Source organism: Lonchura striata, chromosome 11 (assembly GCF_046129695.1).
Source record: "Lonchura striata isolate bLonStr1 chromosome 11, bLonStr1.mat, whole genome shotgun sequence".
Lineage (NCBI taxonomy): Eukaryota > Metazoa > Chordata > Aves > Passeriformes > Estrildidae > Lonchura > Lonchura striata.
Genome location: NC_134613.1, coordinates 4,789,704 through 4,813,389, shown reverse-complemented (window position 1 = coordinate 4,813,389; position 23,686 = coordinate 4,789,704). Strand labels below are relative to the sequence as shown.

The 23,686-nt window shown below is 41.9% G+C and overlaps 2 protein-coding genes across 4 annotated transcripts in view; one reads left to right on the top strand and one right to left on the bottom strand.

Annotated features, from left to right (window-relative positions):
* Positions 1-17,157, top strand: part of ETFA (electron transfer flavoprotein subunit alpha) — a 30,168-nt gene extending 13,011 nt beyond the window's left edge. Inside the window, exons 9-12 of the mRNA XM_077785833.1 lie at positions 939-1,021; positions 12,766-12,831; positions 16,146-16,226; positions 17,060-17,157. Coding sequence (XP_077641959.1) covers positions 939-1,021; positions 12,766-12,831; positions 16,146-16,226; positions 17,060-17,098 — 269 coding nt within the window. The 3' untranslated portion in view covers positions 17,099-17,157. The remainder of the gene's footprint in view (positions 1-938; positions 1,022-12,765; positions 12,832-16,145; positions 16,227-17,059) is intronic.
* Positions 17,158-17,319: 162 nt separating this feature from the next.
* The window catches only part of TMEM266 (transmembrane protein 266), an 83,301-nt gene continuing 76,934 nt past the window's right edge, over positions 17,320-23,686 (bottom strand). For all 3 annotated transcript variants that reach the window (XM_077785832.1, XM_031505763.2, XM_021543404.3), the window contains one exon: positions 17,320-18,341. In XM_077785832.1, the coding sequence (XP_077641958.1) occupies positions 17,794-18,341 (548 nt within the window). In that variant the 3' untranslated portion in view covers positions 17,320-17,793. The remainder of the gene's footprint in view (positions 18,342-23,686) is intronic.

The window sequence follows — 23,686 nt, the reverse complement described above, 5'->3', positions numbered from 1 at the left end:
CCTGTTTATTATATTTAAACAGGTCACATTAAAACCAGAATTTAGATTAAGTTTTTTATTTTCATGTCTCTATGAAATGGTTAAAATGCTCTTAGTTTAGTAATAGATAAAGTTTTGTCAACTATACTTAAATGCCTGTGGATGAAGCAAAATACTAACCTATAATGCTCTCTGTGCTTCTCAAATCTCCAGAACAGAAAGTGGTCATAGCTCATTTTGAAGAGCTGATACTTTCTGCATACATCCTTTTCTAGTCCTTCTTTACAGAATCCCACTCACACTGTAGTTTGAGTGGCTCAGTGCTTTTGTATTAACAGGAGAAAATAAACCATATGCAATGTTTCGGTGAAGTATTTTATATAAAGGTAGGGAAAAGAAGAAGAAACTGTTTGCTCTAATGTTTTGATTCCATTAATTTTAGCATTCACATTAATAGTTTTACATGATTGACTTAGTTTTTAAAGTGGTGTTTTTGCTAACTAGATGTCCATATGGCATTTTTGAGTTTACTTTGATATTTTTCTTTACCATGCCTGACTTTTGAGATTCACAGCAATACAAGATAGCACATATGTTCCATTCAAACTTGAAGGAACATTTTGGGAAGGCGTTTATGGGAAAATATTCTTTTGACAAAGCAACAAGAAAAAAATCATGGAAATATGCCAGATTGAAATCCTTGGTTTAAATATATGGCCTTTGGTGCTGGGAGTAGGGATTTCCTGTTGCTTATGAAGTGCATTAGCACTTAGTATTTGGAAGTTTTTAGCTCGTGGTATAGAGAGGGATTACCATAAGAGCTTTTAAGAGAGAAGTTTTTAAATATGTGCCCTTAGAGTGTGGGACTCTTCAGTAAAATACATGGGCTTTTATGGTGATATAAATTTGGCTCACAAATATTTTAGAAGAAAACATTGAAAATATTTTCTTTCAACTAGTTGGAGCTTCCCGTGCAGCTGTTGATGCTGGCTTTGTTCCTAATGACATGCAAATCGGACAGACGGGCAAAATAGTAGCGCCAGTAAGTATGGAAATACCTCTCAGCACAGAGCTGGGATGGTTTCTAGCATGCATTCTCCTTCAGAGCGAGCACTTAGAGATGAGCTGGGTCTGAATTCCAGGCCTAACAGGAGCATCAGTGTGCCCACTGTGATACTGTCACTTGACACTGCGTTTTCAAAATGCCAGAAGCAAGCTGGGATGGAAATCTCTGCTTGATGGGATGAATCTGAATGGGATGTGTTCTGACACAGCTTTGTCAGGGGTTTGCATGATGCGTTTTTTCATAGCTGCCTGAACCTTCCTAGATGCTGGCATTGATATGCTAAGACATAAACTTAAAATTACATCAATCCGTGGCTTGATCTTTTGTAATTGTGTGTTCTGGTTTTTTTTCAGGTGATGATTTTTATAAAACCTTTAGTAACTGTTACCGAATTAATGCAGTACAGTCAAAGCAAAATTTTTGTAAGAAATGAAAGTGCAAGAAATTTAAGAGAGGAATAATCTACAGATTGGCTGCTGTAGAGTGAAATGTCAAGGACATACTCTGGATGGCTCAGTATTGGGTAATAACATGCTGCACATATTTTTGTGCTATTTCTGCATCCCAGGATCACAGGGAACTGATTTCTGTGTCTTTTTGTATCTGTGTGGAGCTTTCTGTTGTGCAGAAGTCTGGGACTTCTTTCATTGTTCTTTATGATGTGAGGACGTACAAGGAAAGCTGTAGCCAGATAAAGCACGTTTGAGTGTTTGTAAATAGGAAGGTACAAATGTAGCTCACCTCAGCATGTGGCAGAGCCCACACTGAGATGTGATGATCTGTCAGGGGTACACTGAACTCCACGGTGGAGTAAAGGTTTTGCCTCTGAGTAAGCAGCCCTTTGTGTATGGGAACAGAAGGCACCAAGGAGCAACTTTTAACTTATTAGTGGCTTACTGAGACCAGAAGGGAGCAGTGAGCTGAAACTTAGTTGAAAAACACATCATATTTCAATTGCTGCATTTACCAAATCATAATTTAAATAATATGAAAAAGCTCTGCATGTTCAAAGCCTTGATAGGATCCTGAAATGTTTTGCCTTTGCCATTGCTGCAAATTTAAGAAATTCAAACTATGACCATTGTTTTTCAAGTAATATATCCAGCAGGATAGAGTAAGACTTGCATGTCAAAGACAGGAACTTGTGATTCTGTTGTCAACTCTGTCTGCTGGATTTTCTTGAACAAGATGTTCCACACTTCTGATTTCTTCTGTCTTGAGTTGTGGGTAAGGATGTTTGCTACTTTTTTTGAAGTCCTCATCAGAGGCTGTTGGAACTCAAAATGTCTCTCAGACATTTTTAGAAGTTCCAGGCCTTGGTCAGAAGCATTTTAGATCCCGGCAGGCAGCTGCAAACAGCTGTGATTTTGAGTTTGAGCCATGGAATGAGTTACCAACTTTGGAGGTGGAACAAGCAGTCACAAAGGGTTAGATAGTGTAGTAAAAGTAGTTACAAAGTAGAGGGAGATTTTTTTAGTATTGTACAGGGGGGTTTTAGCACCTGTATGAGGGGGTTTTTACTTTGTACATGGGGGTCAGAAGTTCTAAGATGGAGGAAAGTGGGCTGATCCTGTTCTTCCTCCTTCTTCTTCCTTGCCTCCATGTTCTTGGTGATGTTGGCACTCACAGGTTGGTTTAGAGTAGAAAAGCACCTTGTAACATAGGTAGTAGGTATTGGGGAAAAACTGTAAACATGTAATACGTAATATATCATATAAAAGATAGCAGCAGCCCTGGGTGGGGAGAGAGAAGAAGACACAGACAGGGAGGGTGTCAGGGTGTGTGTGTGTCTGCCTGGGCCGCTGACCAAGCAGCCGCAGCCCGAGAAGAAAATCCTTTCGATAACTCACAATAAACTGCCTTGAGACAAGAGGCTGCGGAGTTTTTCTTTGGAAGCACAGCTTGGAGGAGAGACTTTACCACCACACGAGACCCCAAACCAAACCCGGGGTTCTCACAAGAGGCCATCTGATGATAACCTGATGGGCCTGAGTGGACTATATCTAGACATGCTAGTGTTTAAACCTGTAAATCTATATGGTAATCAACTGCTACAAAGCAGCTTCTGAGAAATAGATCTATTGATAAGACTAAGGTCATTCCAGAGTCTTGATAGCAGCGATAGTAACCTCTGCCATGTAAGGAAATTGGGAGGTTCTGTGGATTATAAATGCAACCCCAACTCCTTCCGCTTACCAGGGTATAAGCTCAGTGTCATTTAAGAGAGTGTATTTTGAAAGAGCATGAGATTGGATTGGCCATCCTTTGTTCTTCACTGCCTATATATTCATTAATGAGTTGGAGAATATTAATTTGAAGACAGCTTAGTTCTGATTTGTGTGTTAAGACTCAACAATGAACATTCTTTCCAGAGTCAAGGAAACTGTTTATATAGTAGTTATGTTGAAACAAAAAAGGCTGGTTTTTGATGACGATACAATGCTGTATTTTGCCACAGATGGCCCATAGCAACATGTGAGAGTAGAAAGAACATAAAGCCACATCACAGGATCACATCAGTGTTGTCATTGTTCTCTTGTAGAGGATTGTTAAATAGACTTTAATCAGGAGTGATGAATGAATGTTAAACTCTGGTGTCATAAATGATCTGCACTGGCACAATTGCATGGTGCTGCATCTATTTGTCTGGAGGGTAATGTGTTTTTCTCGCATCTCACTTCTTAACAAGGGTTTATGAAATAGTGAGTTGTGCAGAGTACTGGAAATTTTCTTACAAATTTCAGATATTTAGTCTGGATCTTAAAATACATGTAAGGATAGCATTCAGTGCTTTAGAAATATAGAAAATATGAAATGTTAATTGTAATGAAAGTGCAAGTTGAATTGATACTAAGCCCACAGAGTTGCTGACTAGAGGTTTTAATTTTTCTGTGTTGGATAGGCATCTTAAATATGAAGCAATTGAAAGATACAATTCTTAATTTACCATTCCTAATTCTGCTTCACTGTCTTTTTGATATTTCAGCTAGAAAATTATTCTCTGCAGTGGAACATAGAGTTGACTTGAAGAACTGAGCTGTTTTGGTCAGGTCAAGATGACGCTGTGTATTTCAGCAGCTCTGGGAAGGTGCTGCTTTCTCCCTGTGTGAGACATGCTCAGTGTCAGTTCAGGGAGAGCTTGTGATGTTCTGTCTGGAGAATTGCAAAGCAGGTGTGGACACTGGGCAGGTAGAGCAGCTGAGACCCGAGTTTTGTGTTCAGTTTTGAGCTGACATGCTGTGTGCCCTCTGGGTCTGTGGGTTTTAAGCAGGGGAAGAGTCTCAGGTACAAGAAACTCTGGAGTCTGAGCCATGCTTGTTCTCCTGTGCAGCTGTTGGCTTCTGATGGGAAAGTATCTCAGTGTGTGCTCTTCCACTTCTATTGATAGTCTCCTGCCCAGTCTCAGTGGAGGGCTGGAACGCATTGTTTTCCAGGACTCTGGAATTGAGTCAGTTTGAGTCTACAGAGGGACAAGGGTTAGTTGCAAGCTGAGGAAGAGGAGAGGTGCTTCTGCTGCTTTTTCTGTGTGACTGCTGGGATGTGCTTGTGCTCGTCCCTGCCTATAACATAACTGTCTGAAAGGGCTGCTTGTTTCTTCCCTTGTTTCTTCCCTTGCTTCTTCCCTTGTTTCTTCCCTTGTTTCTTCCCTTGCTTCTTCCCTTGTTTCTTCCCTTGTTTCTTCCCTTGTTTCTTCCCTTGTTTCTTCCCTTGTTTCTTCCCTTGTTTCTTCCCTTGTTTCTTCCCTTGTTTCTTCCCTTGTTTCTTCCCTTCAGTCGTGCCTCTGGGGAAGGAACGGTAGTCTTGGTGATTGGTCCTTCATAATTCTGTGACTGGCTTCAGTTTTAAGAAGTGCAGCCCAGAACCCAAGTGCATCACAGAACCCAAGAACCTCTCAGCCACAGCAGCTGTCCAGAATGCTGAGCTATTAATACACAAACACATTGCCACTCAAGGAACAACTGGAGTTCATTTCACTTTAGTGATGGAAGAGAGCAGTTAATTAAAGAGCACAGATTTCACTTTGTGTCTCTTTGAGCCCTGGTTCTACACAGCACATCTGCTCTTCCAAAGTAGCCCTGGACTGTTAAACTTCAAGGTTTTGTTCATGTTGGTGTTTATGCATATTGTTGGGTTTTAACGGGATCTTTGGCAATTTTTCCTTTGGATGGTTTTAGTCCAGTTCTTAAAATATTCAGTGTATTCTTTTTGTTTCTGTTAGTACCTTTTTTTAATCTCTTACTTTCAGGTGATTGCAGCTCCTATTTGAACTCCTTCTCAGAGCTCCTTCTCTGTCTTGTGAAAAAAGGGCTGATTTATATTATTTGATGAGATGGAAAGAAATTTTTAGACATAAGTGGATATATTAAAATACAAAATGTTTTCTTCCTAGTTAAAAAAGGCAATTTAGTATATTCAGTTTGTTTAATTAGTGACAACAATTTTAGCATATTTTTTACAATTACAAGCCAGTTTTTCACCACTATTTCTTGTATGCAGGTGTTCTGCAGAAAAATGAAATTAGGTTCTCAGGTTAAGTACTGTATGTAGTTTCTGTTTAAGGAAAAAGCCCTTGTAAGAATGTTAAAATTAGCTGGTTTAGGTAAAAATATCCTTTCTATGAGTGCCTACTACTAAATATTAGTTAAATATATCCAGTTATAAAATGCTAAATTCCCTAGAGAAATCAAGCCTACCACCATTACCCCAGAGTAACTGCTATTTTTAGATAAGAGATTTTAAATAATCGGGGGTGTTACTTTCCACAGTAAATATCTTCCCAGTTTTTTCTCTCATGCTCACAAAGAAAGAAAGAAGAACAAAACAAGTGTGGAGAAGAAAGAAAGAAAGTAAAAAGTGGCTTTTTCACTTATTTGAAACTTTTATAAATGGAACAAGAATGCTTCCTTTATTAGTTCAGTATTAGCTTTCCTTTCCCAAGACATAATTAGCAACATTTGTAACATGCAAAGTAGTATGTAATCTTTCTCAGGAACTTGTGCAGTTTGTCTGATATTCAGCCAAAAAATCAACTCTGACTTGTAGGAAAAGGAAAGCAACTGCTCTAAAGCTTTTCTGGCTTCTGTGGCTGCTGTGGCCTGTGCAGTGCAGGCTGGTGAGAAGGTGTGGGATCAGTGCCCCTGAGCCAGCTGGGCTGTGCAAAGTGCATCCCAGGGCTGCTGGGCACTTCCTCTGGAGCAGCATCCGTGGTCCAGGAGGGAAGTCCTGCCCTGCAGTGCCACCAGGCAGCTTTCTTTGAATGCTCAAACTGTTCCCATGGTTTCCTAGGTTTTCCCTTGCAGCCTATTCTAATTAATTATATCCTCCCCTCAGGTTTTGAAGGAAGGTGGGCTTGTACTGGGATTATCTCACACTCAGCTTCTTGTCCCCAGAAAACAGCCAGACCCTCAATGACACCGAGAGGTGCTTTTTTTGGCGAGCATGTGTGTATATTGTTATCCTGACCTTGTAAAGATCAGCTGCTGCCTGAAAGGTATCCTTCTAATTTAATCTCTTCAGAGTTTAAATCTTCACTCTTCTAAAATTGGTGCTCTTTCAGGGTCCAACTATAGAACTGCCTTAATTTCTGCTGTAGGATTTCCTAGCTGGCAAAACTATTTTCTTTTTTAAATTTTTTTATTTTAAGGTGTTTGGTTGTTGCTGTGTTGTTACTTTCAACATTGGGTGCAAAACACTAATAGATGACAGAAACTGAGGTGGAAAACTCAGGAAGGCACAAGTTAGGAAATATGTGATATAGTAATAATTGACACTGGATTAAATTATTGTGCTAGAAATGTGACACAGAAGTCAGGTGCATGCACTGAGAAACCTCATGTGGGCAAGGCAGGGGGGAATTGAGATAGGTCTGATGTGATGGCCAGGAGGAAACTGCTTGGCTTCACTGCTTGAGTTTCATGCTAGAGGATCTCTGTGGCTGTAATAGATCGAAGGAATGTCAAAAGGGAGGCAATTTAGAACTGTCAGGAATTGACAGTAATCATGAGATTTGAAAAGAGGCATGTTAGAGGTGCAGCTTCAGTCGAGACAGTGACGAGTGAGGTGTTGGTTCACTTGAAAGGCACCAATGCTGGAATTCTTGTTGCTCCCTCTCTTCTAGAAGAGTTTGGGATCCTTTCTGAGCCTCTCTGTGCCCCCAGCATTTTACTGAGCATCCCTTTCACTGCAGCGAGTGGCTTTTTAGCACTTAGTAGTTGTCATCTTGCCTTGGGAGTAGCAGGAAGGGAGAGGCACAGTATCACATAATTTAGATAATTAATGTATTTTCTATTTCTTTGTAATAAGTGAATGCTAACTGTTCTTGAGTGTTACTTCCCATCACTTTCTTAGGGATCCTTTACTTGTTCAGATTAGTTTATCTGCTGTTTCACTTCACTCTCTTGTGAGGAAGCATAAGGAAAGTGAAACAAGGCATATTTTATTCTAGTATTTTTCTTCTTTGTTCTCTGCCCCTTACCTAAAATTACTAACAACAGAACTAACTAATTAGTTCCCTTGGTATAATTAGAATTGTCACTCTTCTTGTCTGGATTGTACATTCTTAAAAAAATGTTCTACTCTTTGCTATCAATGATAAGATCTTAATTACTTCCTCATTTGTTGCACATACAAGGGAATATTGAGATAGCAAAGTTACTCTCTTCAAAAGCATGGTACATAATTTCTGCCCTGCTCAGATGAGTGCTTTATAGGAATGTGTTATTTGTCCATCAGGTTTGTGGGTGTTATTAACAGACCAGCAGGTGCACCTTGCATGGTATAAATGGTTGGGGCTGTTAGGTAGGTGGTAGATGGGAATAGCATTGGGAAAACCAACTGTGCTTGGGAAATTGTTTCTGGAATATCTCCTCTGATAATTCACTATTGTTGAAAAGTAGCTTTATGGTGGCAAACTTTAGAGAGCTGTTTGTATACAGCTGGGACTGAATTTACAGACTGTCTTTCTCTGACTTGCTAAAAAGCTAAGGATTGACAGCCCCTTTCATCCTGCATTATCCAGTGTAGCTTTTAACTCCAAGAAAACTATGTTCACAAATTGATGCTCTGCTCCTTTGGGGTTGGTGCAGAAACATTAAATTGTACTAAAATATTCATATGTGAGTGCATTTAGCTGAAAGCAATTGATGTGCTTTTCCCTGGAGAGAGGGGAAAAAAATTGCTGTATGGCCCTTCACTCCAGCAGACACCCTAACCACGCTTAAGAGTAATTACACAGCCTGGCTGATCAAAGGTTCTTAAAGTGAAAAAGAAGCTGCAGTTGGGCTCTAGTTTAGTGATGGGTGCTTCTTGAATGGAGTGGGTTCAGCTGCACCAAAGCTTTACATACTGGAGAAGTGTGTGATGTACAGTGTGATGTACAGTGTGATGTACAGACATGAACTGCTGTCAAGCCAGAAGATATTTTATTGTCTTAATAGCTTGTAATTGGAAGGAATCTCTTGTACAAAGCAATTTTGATCACAAAGATTTCTTTCTAATTTCATTGTCCTTTCACTCTTGCAAAGAAAATAAAATATCTGAGCTGCCTTTAAAAAGAGTGTGTATGCCAGAGGGGTGTATTAAACTGGCCTGTTTAAAAGCATGCCATTGGTAGGATGACAAATTGATGTGTGTTGGAGGTTTTCAGCATAATTCAAAAATTGTAGTAAAAATCAATAGTAGCTGACAACATGCTTGCAAAGTAGCTACCTCAGCTGGTGGGGCACCTGTGGCTGCCCTGTGGCCTGTCACAGCACCATTCAAAGGCTCTGGAGTTGAAATAAAACTGTTCTTGTAGTTCTCTTAAGCAAATGTCCCTTAACTGCCCCAAGGCAGCCTAAGGCATATTTAAATATATGTATAAATGAAGTAATATCACATGTCACAAATTATTCTATAAATAATTGCAAGAGTCTGTATGCACAGGAAAATACCTGCATTGGTATTTTGGTAATTGCAGTCATCCATATACAGCACTCCTGTGCATTTATCCAAACGGCATGTGGCTGTATGGATTCTGGGGCCAGATGTGCAGATATGTGCATGTGAAATCTGCCAATATATAAGTTGGGTATGTCTGAAGCAGAAATAGAGTTTAGGGAATGGCCAAGGAGGATTTTTTTCCATTTTAATGATTAGTATGTAATGACTCTAAGACATACTGTGGTCATTTCTGTTGGAAAAATATAAGTCTAGATGAATACTTTAACTAGCAACTGAGTGGGTTTTTGATTTGGAATCTTGACTTTGAATAGGCTAAATTTGGGAGTTGGAGTTGTGGGGATTTTTTAGGATGGTTGTGATGCAAACCTGTGCTTATAAACTTGGAGGTCTCTGTCAGGGCTCTGCCTGCCACTGGAGCTGTGCAGGATGTGTGGCAGGACAAATGAAATCCCCCTTGGTCTCTGTGCCAGTTTGCTGGCAGAGACACCTTGGGTTGCTGCTGTGGCCCCTGTGAGATGCCTGGCAGGAGCTGCTGAGGCCCTCCACACCTGCCCAGAATTGGGGTACTGAGCCCTTCCAGCAGCAGCAGCCCTGCAGTGCTGGTCCTGCCTCATGGTGCCCCCTCCTGCTCACTGTCCTGTGCCACGTGTTCCCTCCATCCTGCTCTTCCTTGCCATCACCTCTCTTCTCTGGTGTCCTTTCCCTGTGCTGATATCTGCCAGCAACTTCATAAAAATATTTGTGGCATGGCTGTGATGTTTGTGCAGTATTTCCTGTGTGAAACGAAGTTACCAAGAGCCAAGACAATTTTCTAAGCTGGTGTTATGTCCGTATACCACCAAAACATTTACTTCCTTGACTTCAGTTGCTTTTGGCACTTCATTTGTTCACAGTGCTGTGAACCCTTTGCTCTGGAATATGTGTGTGCTGTTTTGTTGCCTGTTCTCATGTGGTGCAGTGCTGGCAGCAGCCCTTCAGTGGAAATCTGCCTGTGCCCAGCTCTAGGGAGTTGGGAAATGCTACTCCATGTCCTGGACTTTGCTGTAAGTGCCTGTAACTGGGGGCCGTGGATCAGCTGTCTGGCAGCAATTAGAGCAACTTCCAGGGTTCTAAAAAGCTGGAACTTGAAGTTGCTGTAAAGCCACATCTGGCCCCTGAGAGGTGCGAGCCAGACTCAGGTTCATCTGCTCCGAGCCTTGTGTGGGTGTCCTGCCCAGAGCAGCTCTGAAGGAGCCAGGGCTCCTTGCAGAGCTGCTCTGTGCTGCCATGGCCCAGCACCCTCTGGAAGGGACTCTGCCCTGGGGCACCCAGCTCCTTTCTGCTTCCCTGCCTCACCTGCTTCATGGGACTTGGGGCTACAGTCCTGACCTGGGACTTTGAACTCTGACAGCAATGACAGGACTTGGCAAAAGGCCTGATAGAAATTAGTGATTTCAGGGAAAACATCAAAACAAGGTTATTACCCTGAAAATAAATAAGGATTTGAATTTCTCAATGCTTTATGTCGTCTCTGGATGATCAGTTGAATTATCTTCAGGACAACAGTGAACAATCCTGAAGCTTTATCATTTAGACATGGTGGGTCCTTTGGGTCCCTCCTACTGAACTGCAGAATAGATTAAAACGAAGATTTAAATTGTCCTGTCCCTTTGACAGCACAGAAGTGTTGGTAAGAACCCTGCTGTCCTGTGTGCTCTCTATATGAAAACATTGCTGAGGTGATCTCCTGTCAGGGTTAGAGCTGACTGACAGGAACACTTGTCTGAACCAGGCAGCCAAAAGCACATAACCTTGAAGGCCATGGCCTAGATGCATAAGTGCTTTTAGACAAGCCTGGTGATTAAAAAATGTCCTTTTAATGAAACATCCTTGTCTTTCCTAGATATTTTAATAGAATATATTCATAGGCATCTGGCTCCTGGTTAGCTGGATTCTTTCCAAAGATTGAACTTCACAATGTTAAGCAGACTGATAAGAGTATCTGGTAGTCTGGATGACTGGCACTTAATGAATTGCGCTAAAAAAATCAAATTACGATAATGTGTCTTTAAAAAGAGCTTGTATTAAAAACAGCATGATGTTAGAATAATTTCTCCTGTAACATCTGTTCTTTTATTTGGTATAATTAAAATATTGCATTCTTACCACGAGTTCTAATGTGGACATATTAGGTTACATTGCAGCTGTGGTTAGAATGGATTGACCTCCAATAATAATCCACTTGGTAAAAGCCTGCTGAGGCCAAGGAGTTTCTGAGTGTGTTCACCAGCTGTGTAGTTTTGTGGAAGTACATGGACTAGATTCCGTGTTTCAATTTCAAAGGAAGCCTTTTTGATAGGAAATGCTTCATTTCTGCTTTATTTCCCCTCCCCTTCAGTTTTTACACTAGAGAGTTTTTGTATAAAAGCACAGAGAAACTTCATAAATTTAATTTATCTATTCCTACTTTAAAAACCATAGTGAGCAGAGACTGTAGTTGAAGAAACATCAGAAAGCATTTTTTCCTTTAAGTGATGTTGTGACTCTGAGGCCTGTATGGCAGAAGCCTCTGTGGGTCTGTGTTTGAGCACCTTTGTTTGCCACTGTCCTGTGTAGGTCTGTGCATGTCCCACAGCTGGGCTTGGCTCTGCCATGCCAAAAGCCACTTAACTGTAATGCAGTTTCAGCTGCACAGTGGTAAGATTGGTTTTGACCCTCTTACGCTCCCTGTGGTCCCCCAGTATTATTTATTGAGTTAAATTAGATTTATATTTTCTTAGATATGGAATACCCTTGGTATTTTTAAAGGAGAAATTGTTAGTATTTGAGGCTGTGTCTTTTCTAAGCATGTGTGAAGTACCACCTTTTGACTGCTTTTGATAGATGAGTCCCTAAATAAATTTGTGTTAATTTTCTGTTATTGAATGAGTGGATGAGAAGTACTTGCTTTAGTTTTCTTCTGTAATATTAGTTAGCTAAAGAGTACAGCTCTGACTGGTAAAACTGTCAGGGCCCTGAAATACCCTTGTTTTTGGGTAGATTATAGAATGGATGGCTTTCAGTCCAAGGAGAAATAATAGTTTTCAGCTGTGAATAGAACAGCTGACACAGACCTATTTACCTATAAATTTTAATCTCTTTTGACTCTAAGATTCTTTGGAGATGTGAAACTGGAAGCCCCAAGGTGTAGAGCTGTTGGTGTAGCTGGTGTAGCTTCTGTACTCACCCTGTGTGGGAGTGGCAGCGCGTGGGGAAAGCCAAGAGGACACGGAGGGGTGAGGAGCACAAACTGCAGGTGTGCAGGGCACCAGCCCACTTGGGTACCTCAGAGGTTTATCCTGCTCTGTAGGGAGCCTTTCAAAGGCCTGACACCTGAATTTCAGCATTCTGCCTTGGTAAAGGCTCTGAGAGGCTTTGAAGAAGAGCCTTGGTTTGCTCTTCAGGCAACTGCATTATCCATCTGTAGGTTTTCTTCCTTAATATTTGCACTGGGAATCTCCAGGGTCGTGGATAACTTGGATTGCCCTGGCCTTTAGCTGAGCAGTGTCATATGTTTTTGATGCAGACTTTATTTTTCCCCCTAATCTGTCTTTGCCAGGTGCTCCTTTGGGATTCTCCTTTTGCAGTCACATTGCATCCCCAGGTGTGGGAGGGAACCAAGCAGCAGCTGCCTTTATTATTGAAAACTACTGTAATGTAAAAAGTGCTGCATGTAATTGATTTGGATTAAGGTTTGTGAAAGCTCAGTGAGACTGTTGTGGTGTGAGGACCAAAAATGTCTGTATCTTGTTTTTTCCTAGGAACTTTACATTGCTGTGGGAATATCTGGAGCAATCCAACACTTGGCCGGAATGAAAGACAGCAAGGTATGTGAAGGTGGATGTACTAGAAAAGATTTTTGAGGAAGGAAGTGAGTGGACTCCCTTGATTTTGCATCAGTACTTTAGATGGGTTTTGTATGTCCAGCTGCTGTAAAACACTTTTTGACAAAAAATCCAAATACTGTGGCAAAAGATCTCATGCAGTGGAAAACCCTTTGCATGACAACCCAAAATGATCAGTGGAAGCTGCTAATTGACTTTGTTTAAAAAAACCCCCGACCCAAGGCACATATGCCTGAATCCTATACAATAGTTCCATTTGCCTTTATTCCAGACTATGACATATTAATTCATGCATAACAATGCACAATTTGAATTATGAACTTACTATTCCATAAAGTAAAAGATGTCTCTGACATTCTTGCATTTAGGCATTCAAATGGAAACCTGCAATAAAACAGCAGTAAAACTTTAAAAGGTTTAACTCATTAATTGCCAAAGCAAATAATCCAAAAATGGAATTGCCAGTTTGGCCCACAGTGCAGTGTTTGAGAAGAGGAGCAGTTACCTGCTGATTGGTACTATCAAATGGCAGACATCAAAAACTGGAGCTTCTACCTCCCACAGTAATTTTTTAAAAATGCTATATATTTTTTTCTATTTTCAAGGAATGAACTTTCTATTTTCAAGGAATGAACTTAAGCCACAGCTTTGAATAGTTTACAGAGCTGAGGAAAAGGGTTGCAAAACTTTGCAGGTATTTTCTTGTGTTTAACCAGTGAGTTTGTGACTGGTAATTGTCCTCACAAACCAGCCCATGTGGTAGGATGATCTCTGCTTTCTTACCAGTTTTTTTTTTCTGATGTATTATATAAACATTTTGGGGGGAAATGATAGGCTTTCTAAAAGCAGGGACTTGAGTGCCATTAGCATTAGTTACTGCAGTGGAGAAAAAACAACCAAAACTGAAGCTATTAAGGTTGTGTGATGGGTAAGAGTGAAGGTGTCTCTTGAGAAGTGGGAACTGTGGCAGTGTATTCCCAAGGGCCTTGGTGAACAGCATTGCCACAGCTTCTGCCACATTGCTGCTTGCAGTGCAGCAGAGGAGAGCCCAGGCACTGCTGCTGGCCACCTGGGCTCCTCTGGCACTGCTGGGCTTTGTCTGGGGCAGTTCAGGCTCCTGCTGTGCCCTTGGCTGAGTGAGGAGTTGGGCAGCAGCCCCTGACTGAGCTGGAAGCTGCATAAGACTTGATGTGACCCTCGTTGTGTTCCTCTGCTACCTTATCTCAGTTAAGACTGCCAGCAGCACTAGGAACATCTGACTTGACGATCCAGAATTTCCTTTGTTACAAAAACACTGAGCAGTGATATTATCCTGTACTCTAACAGCAAAACCTCTGCTTTTATGGCTTCTCCAAAGGCATGTTTGATATTTTGAGGTATTCTGCTATAAGAAATAAGGACAGATGAAATTTGTTGATAAGAGATTCTTATTTAACCCTTCCAATTCTCACGTATCTCAGTTTTTTTAGTGTAAGCTAACGTGTCTGTTGTAAAATTCAGATTTAGTTATTGGTATTTAGAATGTGCTCTGCCTTTCTTTTAGTTAAAGCATTTAGGTGGGGTAGTTATGGAGAAGATCCAGTTTTCCCAAAGAATTCTGCAGCTATGGGAGCTCTCTGGAGCGTCCCCTGTCCTCCCTCAGCACTCTGAATTATCTGGCACTGTGAACTTGCACACTTCAAGATATGTTTTCCAAAACAGTCAGATGCTTTCTACCAAGTGAAATGCATAATTCATTTGTTCTTTTACAGCAAGGTAGAAAATGCAGCTTTTGAGGAGACCTGAAAGAGTTGTTGCTTTCTTTCCTTATTTCTAATTCTCTCATGAGAATTCCCGTCTTTTCTTACTCAAAGATTTAACTACAAAGTTCTGTTATGAGCATGGTGGTGCTTTTGCTGCTCACCTGAGGTAGCAATGAGGTAGGGGAGTCAAATCTTACTTAAATTACTTCAGCTAAAGGAGGCAGAGGCAGGACTAGGCTGCCAAACCAAAGCTTCAGACAGTTTTGCAAGCAATTTTAAAATTATTTTTGTGCTAAGGACAGAGCTGGCAGCCCCTGTGGTGTCACTGACTGCTGGCCTTGGCTGGGTCTCGGCATCAGCCCCTGTGGATGGTTCTGCAAGGAATGGCAGGGCCTCAGAAGGGCCAGAGAAAGTTTTTACTGGGCCAGTACCCTCAGGGATCACAGCCTGGATTTGCTTCCTGCACTGCAGCTTGTCTGGGGAGGTTTGCATTTGCAAAGAGGGGTAACTGAAATAAAACTCTAAAAGAGTAAAGCTCTGGGGAGAACATTTCAAGGGCAGCATTGCTGCAGCACTTGCATGTCCTTGGCTATGAGCTGGCCAGAGGGCAGGGGCAGTGCTCTGGGTACTGCCTGCTTGCATGTGTGGTGGGCTCCTTTACAGGGTCTCCCAGGGGACAAATGGCCAAGAAATAACATTTCTGCTAAAACCACAGGATTTATGAGCATTTCTCTTTGAATTACTGCCACTAGGCCCCTGCTTACCGAGCCATTAATTTTGTTGGACTTTCAGTGTAGGGAGTAAAACAGACACATGGAGTGTGGTTCCTTGGCTGTGGCAGTGCCTCAGCTGCCCTGACCCATGGCTCCCACTGGCAGTGTGGAGGGGCAGGCACTGCCCCAGTGCTGTGCTCCATTCCCTTCTTGGTGTAAGGCTCCTGCTGTGAGCTGCTGGGTTTGCTTCAGGATTCTTTCCCCTTCCTCTATGGAGTGCTCCCCATCCTGTTGCAGATTTTGATGAGGACACGCACCCATGCTTATCATGCTGGAAGCTGTCACAGGCAGTTAAGGATGATTCAATGTAGGACAGGGTTTAAACCAAGACGTTTTCTGGATCATGGTTGGGATTTGTTGTGCTGTTTTCTACTGTGTGACAAACTAAATGCTGTCCCATTGTAAGTACCGAGGCCTTTGGGCAGGGCTTTACTGTGGTTGTAACTGCTGCCTCCAGGTTAGTTCTGCAATGGTACAGCTTGGAATGTGCAGATAATCCTTTGTAGTAATTTTTTCTAAGCTTTTCAACAGGGAAGGATAGAAGAAATGTGTATGACAAGCAGGGAAGGGAGGGTTTGGGTTTTTTTTTTTTAGGGGGATTGTGGAGGGAAGGAGGTGCTTGTTTTTGAGATGGAAAAATATAAAATGCCCAGATAAATCTTCTGCTTCTGGGGGCTTGGAGATAATATAGCCCATTTCCTGGCTAAGACCTGGCCCTGTAATCCAGCCCCAGAGGATGATGAGTATCTAGATTCATATGGTGCTTTAACTTTGCTTGCAGACCATTGTTGCTATTAACAAGGACCCAGAAGCTCCAATTTTCCAAGTGGCAGACTATGGACTGGTAGCAGACTTATTTCAGGTGAGGCTAAACTTGATGTGTAGGGTAACTTTGGGAGAACTGATAGGAGCTTACCTAATATAACCTAATGAGTGCTAATGATGTCTGTGTGAGGGTGTTTGGGTTATTGTTTAAAAATGTGCTTTCTGATGTAATGATTTGCATGCTTAAAATCAAATCCCTGCAAGTAGGTTGTGTTGAGGGAGTGTCACAGCCAGCCTGCCTCACTTCTGTTTGCCGAGATGGAACCATTTTGGAAATAACCACACATAGGTGCTCGCATGTATTTTTAAGCTTCATAAAGTTTGGAAGTAGAGAGTTGGCAGGAGGCGTGATTTTTTCTGCCTGGGCTTGCTGCTTCACTGACTGATGCCCAGGAGGAGCTTGCAGTTCCTCTGGAGCTCTGAGCCAGCCCTGTCCCAGTGTCTGTGTGTCACTGCCTGTGTGTGGCCACCCGTGTGAGTGGCGGGAGTGTGGTGGCTCTGTGCAGGCATGGGCAGAAACTCTGCCAGCATTTAATGCCATTCCTGAAATAATGCCCGTCAGCTCCATGGTGAGCACGGGCTTCTTTGTGAGCCAAAGTCACATTCTGAAGAAACACCACGTAGACAATTTCCTTAATAAATTTTGTACGAATGCATTATTTCCACCTAATGGAAATGTAGCTCTCTTAAATAATTAAGAAGCTTTATTCAGCAGGAGAGAAGTGGGGAGTGCTTGAGCTGGGGTGACCCACAGCCCCTGGAGTGCTGTGCTGGGTGGGTGGGCAGTGTAATTGCAGGGCTGGAACTGCACAGGGTGAGTCTGTGGGGGTCAGAGGGGAACGTGCACTACCCTGGCACTGCTGTTTGCAGGCGGTGCCAGAGATGACGAAGCTCCTGAAGAAGAAGTGAGTGCTGGTGACGGGACCTGGCACTGTGGAGTAAGAGCAAATAAAGGATTTTACTGGAAAGAGGTGGGGTCGGTCACTGCGGTGTTGGCATGGTTGCTTTTTGTTTTGGGGGTTTTTTTGGTGGTCAGTTGCATGGCACATGGAGTGGTGGGGTGGAAGAAAGCGAGAGAGGGAAAGCAGGTAAGAGAAGAAGGCAAGAGGGATACAAGGCAGGAGGCTGTACATGTTTGTCAGCGTTTATTCCCATCTCCACACCCCTCCCAGTCACATTCAGCCCCTGGGCAGTGTCAGGCTGGGGAGCCAGGCTGGGCCCAAGCTGTCCAGCAGCTCTGTCCTGCCCCCAGCACTATGGGGCTCGTGCTGGCCCTAGACTGGTGGAAGTTCCGTGGTGTTCCCGGCACAGTCTGTTTGTCCCTCCAGGCCCTGTGGGTCCATATTGCCCTAAGACTGCTGGAAGGTCCATTGTTCCCAGATGGCCACTGTAGGTCCCAGCTGGCCCAGAGCTGGTGGCAGGGCAGGTAGGTCATGTGCCACAGACACTGGGGAGCAGAGGCGACGCTGGCCATGCCCTAGGCTGGTGGCCATTGCAGGAGATGCAACGGGATGTCTTCAGCACTGCCACCTCACCTGCGGCAGCTTCGTGGGCCAGCGTGGTGAGCGTGTCCTCACAGGAGTCCCCGTTCCCCCGGACGGGCCCTATGCCTCAGGAACCCTGCCCAGCCGTGGCTCTGGGGGCCCCAGCACCCCATACTTCTCCTCAATCACTGGGGCACCCTGGGGGCAGTCGAGGAGTGGCTTGAGCTGGAAGACATCAAGACTGTCCTGGTTCCTGCGGTTGTAGACGCTGAGCCGGTGGCCGAGGTCGGGGCTGGCCCCCACGGAGCCGGCCGGGCTGGGCAGCTTCAGGTTGACGGGATCCAGCCCCTTCTGCGCCAGGCAGGCCTCCTGGGACAGCGACGAGAGCAGCTCCTGCACCGCGGCCTGGGCCGCGCGCTGCCGGGGCTCCTCGCAGGCCGTGCTGCAGTCCGGGGACGAGCCCAGGGTCTGGCTGCTCTCGCTGCAGCCGCGCGTGCCCGAGCTGACGGTGGAGCGCGAGGCGCTGCCCGACGTGAGGCTGGCCGAGGTGCCGGTGCTGCCCAGGCGCAGCGGCGCGTCCACCGTGAACAGCTCCGAGGAGATGTTGGGCCGGTGCACGTCGATGGCGGCCGTGGTCACGCCGATGGCGGCCTCGGGGACTCCGCTGTCTGCAGGGACAGAGCACAGAGGTGACTGAGCCTGTGTGGGGAGGGGCTGAGAGGGGTACAGAGAGCTAGAGCCAGTTCATGTGCGATGCTTTGTACCTACAGTGATGGACACAAAGCCACCTGAGACACACAGACCCCTTTAATCCATAGCTGTATGTATATTATCTACATATATTCAGTAACACAGTCCTTTTCTCTATCCCTGGTGCTCTATGTTTGTTTATAGGAATACACAGCATAACATACACTATATGCCTATATTTGTGTGTGTATACACACCAACACCTAGAGCTTTAGTCATATAGGGAGTATGTGTTCATAAGGAACTGCATCTATTTTGCCTGCATGTGTACATGGATGGATGATAGGTACCTATAGTCCATCCCTTAAATACCTGGAATTACCTACTGATATAACAGCATGCAACGCCCCCCCAAATTATACTATTATACTTGTTTTTCTGTATGTGGGTGTGTACATGTGTACACACAGGGATCAACATATACAGATAGACATGCATTTATACCTACACATTACCAGCCCCCATTCTCTTGAGATACTGTTTAAATTATGCACACGTGCCTTTTATGTACCTCCTGCATATACACTGGGGCTGTATAGGCAGGGATGCACAGCCCTACCCAGTGCCACATACCTGCATAGACAGACATGAGCATACATGCATTTATTACATACAATACACAGGTGTAGAGATGCAGTTCTCACCTCCTCCCCACCCCATTTTATATATGCATGATCTTTATATCCAGAGATGAGGAATTATGTCTGTATGAGCCCCATATAGAATACATTGTACACAGACCTTCTGTTATGCACACACAATATATAGTGCCCCCTTGAAAGACACAGTTATCTATCATTAAATAGAATGTATACAACCCCTCTACCTTTCTACAGAACTGTGTACATACTTCTCTGTAATTGTGTTTATTGCCTAGCTATATATGTAAGAGATGATACTATACATGGCCCTAGCCCTGTATTTACATAGCTATTTATCACAGAATCAAGAATCACTGGGTGGAAGAGACCTTCAAGATCATCAAGTCCAACCCACTGTTAACACCTCAGCTAAACCGTGGCAGGGAGTGCCACATCCAGGCTTTGTTTGAACACAGCCAGGGATGGTGACTCCACACCTTCCTGGGCAGACCATTCCAGTACTTCATGGACATATTTTATTTTTATATATTTTTATTTATATACATGCCTTTAGACTGTATGGAGATTCATATATGATACAGTACACATACAGATCATATATCGACTAATAATACATGCCTTCCCTTTAAATACATAGAATTATTATCTATAGATAGACCACACCTGTGCTTTCACACACAAGTACACTTCCCTTTAAATATAAATAAATAGATTTCGCACTGTGTATATATGGCTGGGGAACATATAGGGATATACAGAATACATTTTACCTATACCCCCTCCCCCATTAGTATTTTTAGGTATATATCTAGCTATGTAAATATATATATATACACACACACACACATTTACGTGTACCTTTTTACAGCATTCCAAATATATTATGGGGATCTATAGCTACTTTTATCAATATATAATACCACATACCTCTCTCTACACATGTGCAGACACACACATAGGTAATACATAGGTGTAGCTGCAGTCTCACCCACCTAATTTTATACATACCTAATCTTTATATAGATGTAAGTATAGTGATATGGGGAAGAGCTGTATCTGTGCATGTATATAGGCACAGCCCCATATGTAACACAATAGACTTATAAATGCATATGTACATTTTCTACATACCCGTGTGTGTATATATATGCACAGATATATAGAAACTATATGCACTGCCTGTAGGATAGTTGTTCCTCCCTTTTGAAAATGTAATTGTTACTCTTTAAATAGAATGTATACAATTAAACACATGTATGCTTACCTTTGTGTATTACTATTTATGCCTTATGGTGTGTATATATAAATCTGGAATGTATACACAGGGATATACATCTAAGGTGTATCAAATAAGATACACATATAATACATGTATAGCATGATAGCTATACATGACACCCCCAAATTTTATACATGTTTTAAATTATATACAAACACCTTTTTACAGACAGAAAAGTTTATTATGGGAATGCAGACACAAGGATATACATCCATATGTAATTCAGCATGCACCTACATATATGGACCTGCCCCAGTTTAAATCCATATAATCTATACCTGCATAGATTTCTCCATATAGCTATGAGGAGTGTGTGTGTGTGTGTCAGTATAGTAGATTACATATACATGCACACACATTGTACTGTATGTCCCCCCCATAATAATATATTATACCTAAAAATATGCAGCCATTTTATAGCTGCACTGTGTAGTCCCCTCTTTAATTCCATACAGCTGTCAATTGTACCTGCACAGCCTGACCTTTCTGTAGAAATGCACAGACTTGTGTGTACCTACACAATGTATGTATCAGGATATACACTGTGCTACACTTGCACACCCGGAGACACACACGTGAGATGTGCACACACCCACACCCACCCACCCACCCACACACACACACACACACACACCTTGTTAGAGACTGACACAGGTGTTCAGGGGCACAGAGAGAAACCCACAAACAGTGCTGTACACCTGGATATACATGCACATACATGTTCTATAGGATACACTGCTACAGAAATGCAAGCTCCCCCTTTCCATCAGATGCCTCCATATAGATATGGGCAATATGTGCATACATGAGCTCCATATATAATATTTTACACATACGCACACGTATATACACACACATATACACTCTTAATACATAACCCACCCCTTAAATATATGTAATTATTTATTACTAAATAAAAAAAGATTCCACCTCACTATGTGTGTATATTTATTTATAAGATGCATGTATTTATATACAAATATATATTAAATTGAGAACTTAGCTATATCTTTATTGCTATTTGTATAATAGGTGTTAATATCAAGGGATCTGTGTATAAACCTGCTCACTATATATATATATATATATATACACACACACATATATATATACACACAGTCTCTTGCACACAGTCATTTTGTAGACATATAGGCTATGTGTATATTAAGAGGCCCCTGTAAAATACAGCATATAGACATGGACTTTTGATACATGGAACACACAACAGTACCTTTGCTCTCCTTAAATAGAATACACATCCCTACATATGCAAGTATACATACATACATACATATATGTATACACACATTTATAAATACACATTTATAAACTTGTGTGTACATACATAGAGACTGCAGATAAAAGGATATACATATATAGTGCATTATACATTTCACGAATAATACATATACATTAAAAATTACTCATATTACCTCCCCCTTTAGTGTCTCTCAATGTATGTTACGAGGATATACATCTAAAAACAGTATCATATACTGGTGTATATATCTCTGTCTTCATACACACACAGAAAATAAAATACATAGGTATGTACAGGATATCTCGCCCAATTTTATATATACACTTATCTATATAGATGGGGGAATATGTGTGTATATCTGCCCCATATATAGGATATAATGTATATATCTCTAATGCTTAGACACACACACACGAGTATCTTTGTAGATACAGGTGGAATGTATATATACAGGGATACACGTACGAAATATATCCTTGCTATATGTGAACACACACATATTTTATATATACATGTATATGCACACACGGTCCCTCACACCTTTCCCTTTTTACACACCCCACACCTACGTACAGATTCATACATCTTTATATATATAGTCCTGTAGAGCTTGGGGATGTATGTAGAGGATAGACATGAATAAAACCAATACTTTATACATCTATATGCATCAGTGTACATTTTTAAAATTGCTGTCTGTATAATTCATGTGTCTATGGATTCATAGACATTTCTTGCTCACACACACACACACATATATATACACACACAGATTTTTATATACCCAAATACATATCTTTATGTATAGACATTCATATTTGTAGAGGGAATGTCTCTATGCATATGTCTATGTCTCCCCTTCATAATATATCTACATATGTACACATATTCTTTATATAATACATATGTCTATATATATACTCAGGTCCTTTGTAATATATTAATCATATATGTATTTTAAAAGGCTCTCGCATACCTACGCACATATATATCTCTCCCTGTATATGTATCTTTACATATATTTATACATATACAAAATACTAATGTAATACACAGATCTTTACTTGTCTTTGTCTGCATATATACATATAAATAGCCTCATCTATACACACACAGATACAGGATAAGCCTATATATAAAATTCCATGTACCTATATAATTATAGAAAAACAAGTATATATTTTATATGTAAGATATACACATAATAACATGCATGAAATAGATTAAAAAGAGATGTATATGCAGACAGTCTTATACACATTTCTAAAATACATATAATTGTTTTAAAATAAAATCTAAAGGCACACACTTTCCCCCCCTCTATGTCTATGTGGGGAATTTATATGTAGAGATATAATTTATAATATATATACATGATACACAGAGATCTGTGTTATATGTCATACATATGATTCATATTAATAATACATGCATACAGCCATTCAGACCCCCTTGATTTATATTACCTAAGAAATATAAATATACAGTTTCTCTCACACATCTGTCTATCCCCATATGTATGGGATAGACATATATATATATATATATGTACACACACATTTATGCCACACTTAAAAGTATCTTTATATGGACTATACACCTATACACAGTCATATCTAAGTACATGGCTCTCCATGTATGGATGTGGCTATAGAAACATAATACATTACAGTATACAGGCACACACACATATTTTGTAATGTGTATAAAATATAAATCTATAGATGCAAACATGTACAAATGCCTTTACAGATCTTTAAATGTACAAGAACATATTGTAGTCATGTGCACATGTCCTGATCTATGAACATACACAGAAGCCCTCTTCAGCAAACACCTCTATCTCCCTGTGTACATGGTGACACAGCATGGATACACATACAACACCCATGTGCACACAGAGCCACAGAACGGGCTGTGCTGGGAGGGACCTCCCAGCGTGCCCAGTGCCACCCCTGCCACGGCAGGGACACCTTCCCCCATCCCAGTGCCACCCCTGCCGTGGCAGGGACACCTTCCCCCATCCCAGTGCCACCCCTACCACGGCAGGGACACCTTCCCCGTCCCAGTGCCACCCCTGCCACGGCAGGGACACCTTCCCCCATCCCTGTGCCACCCCTA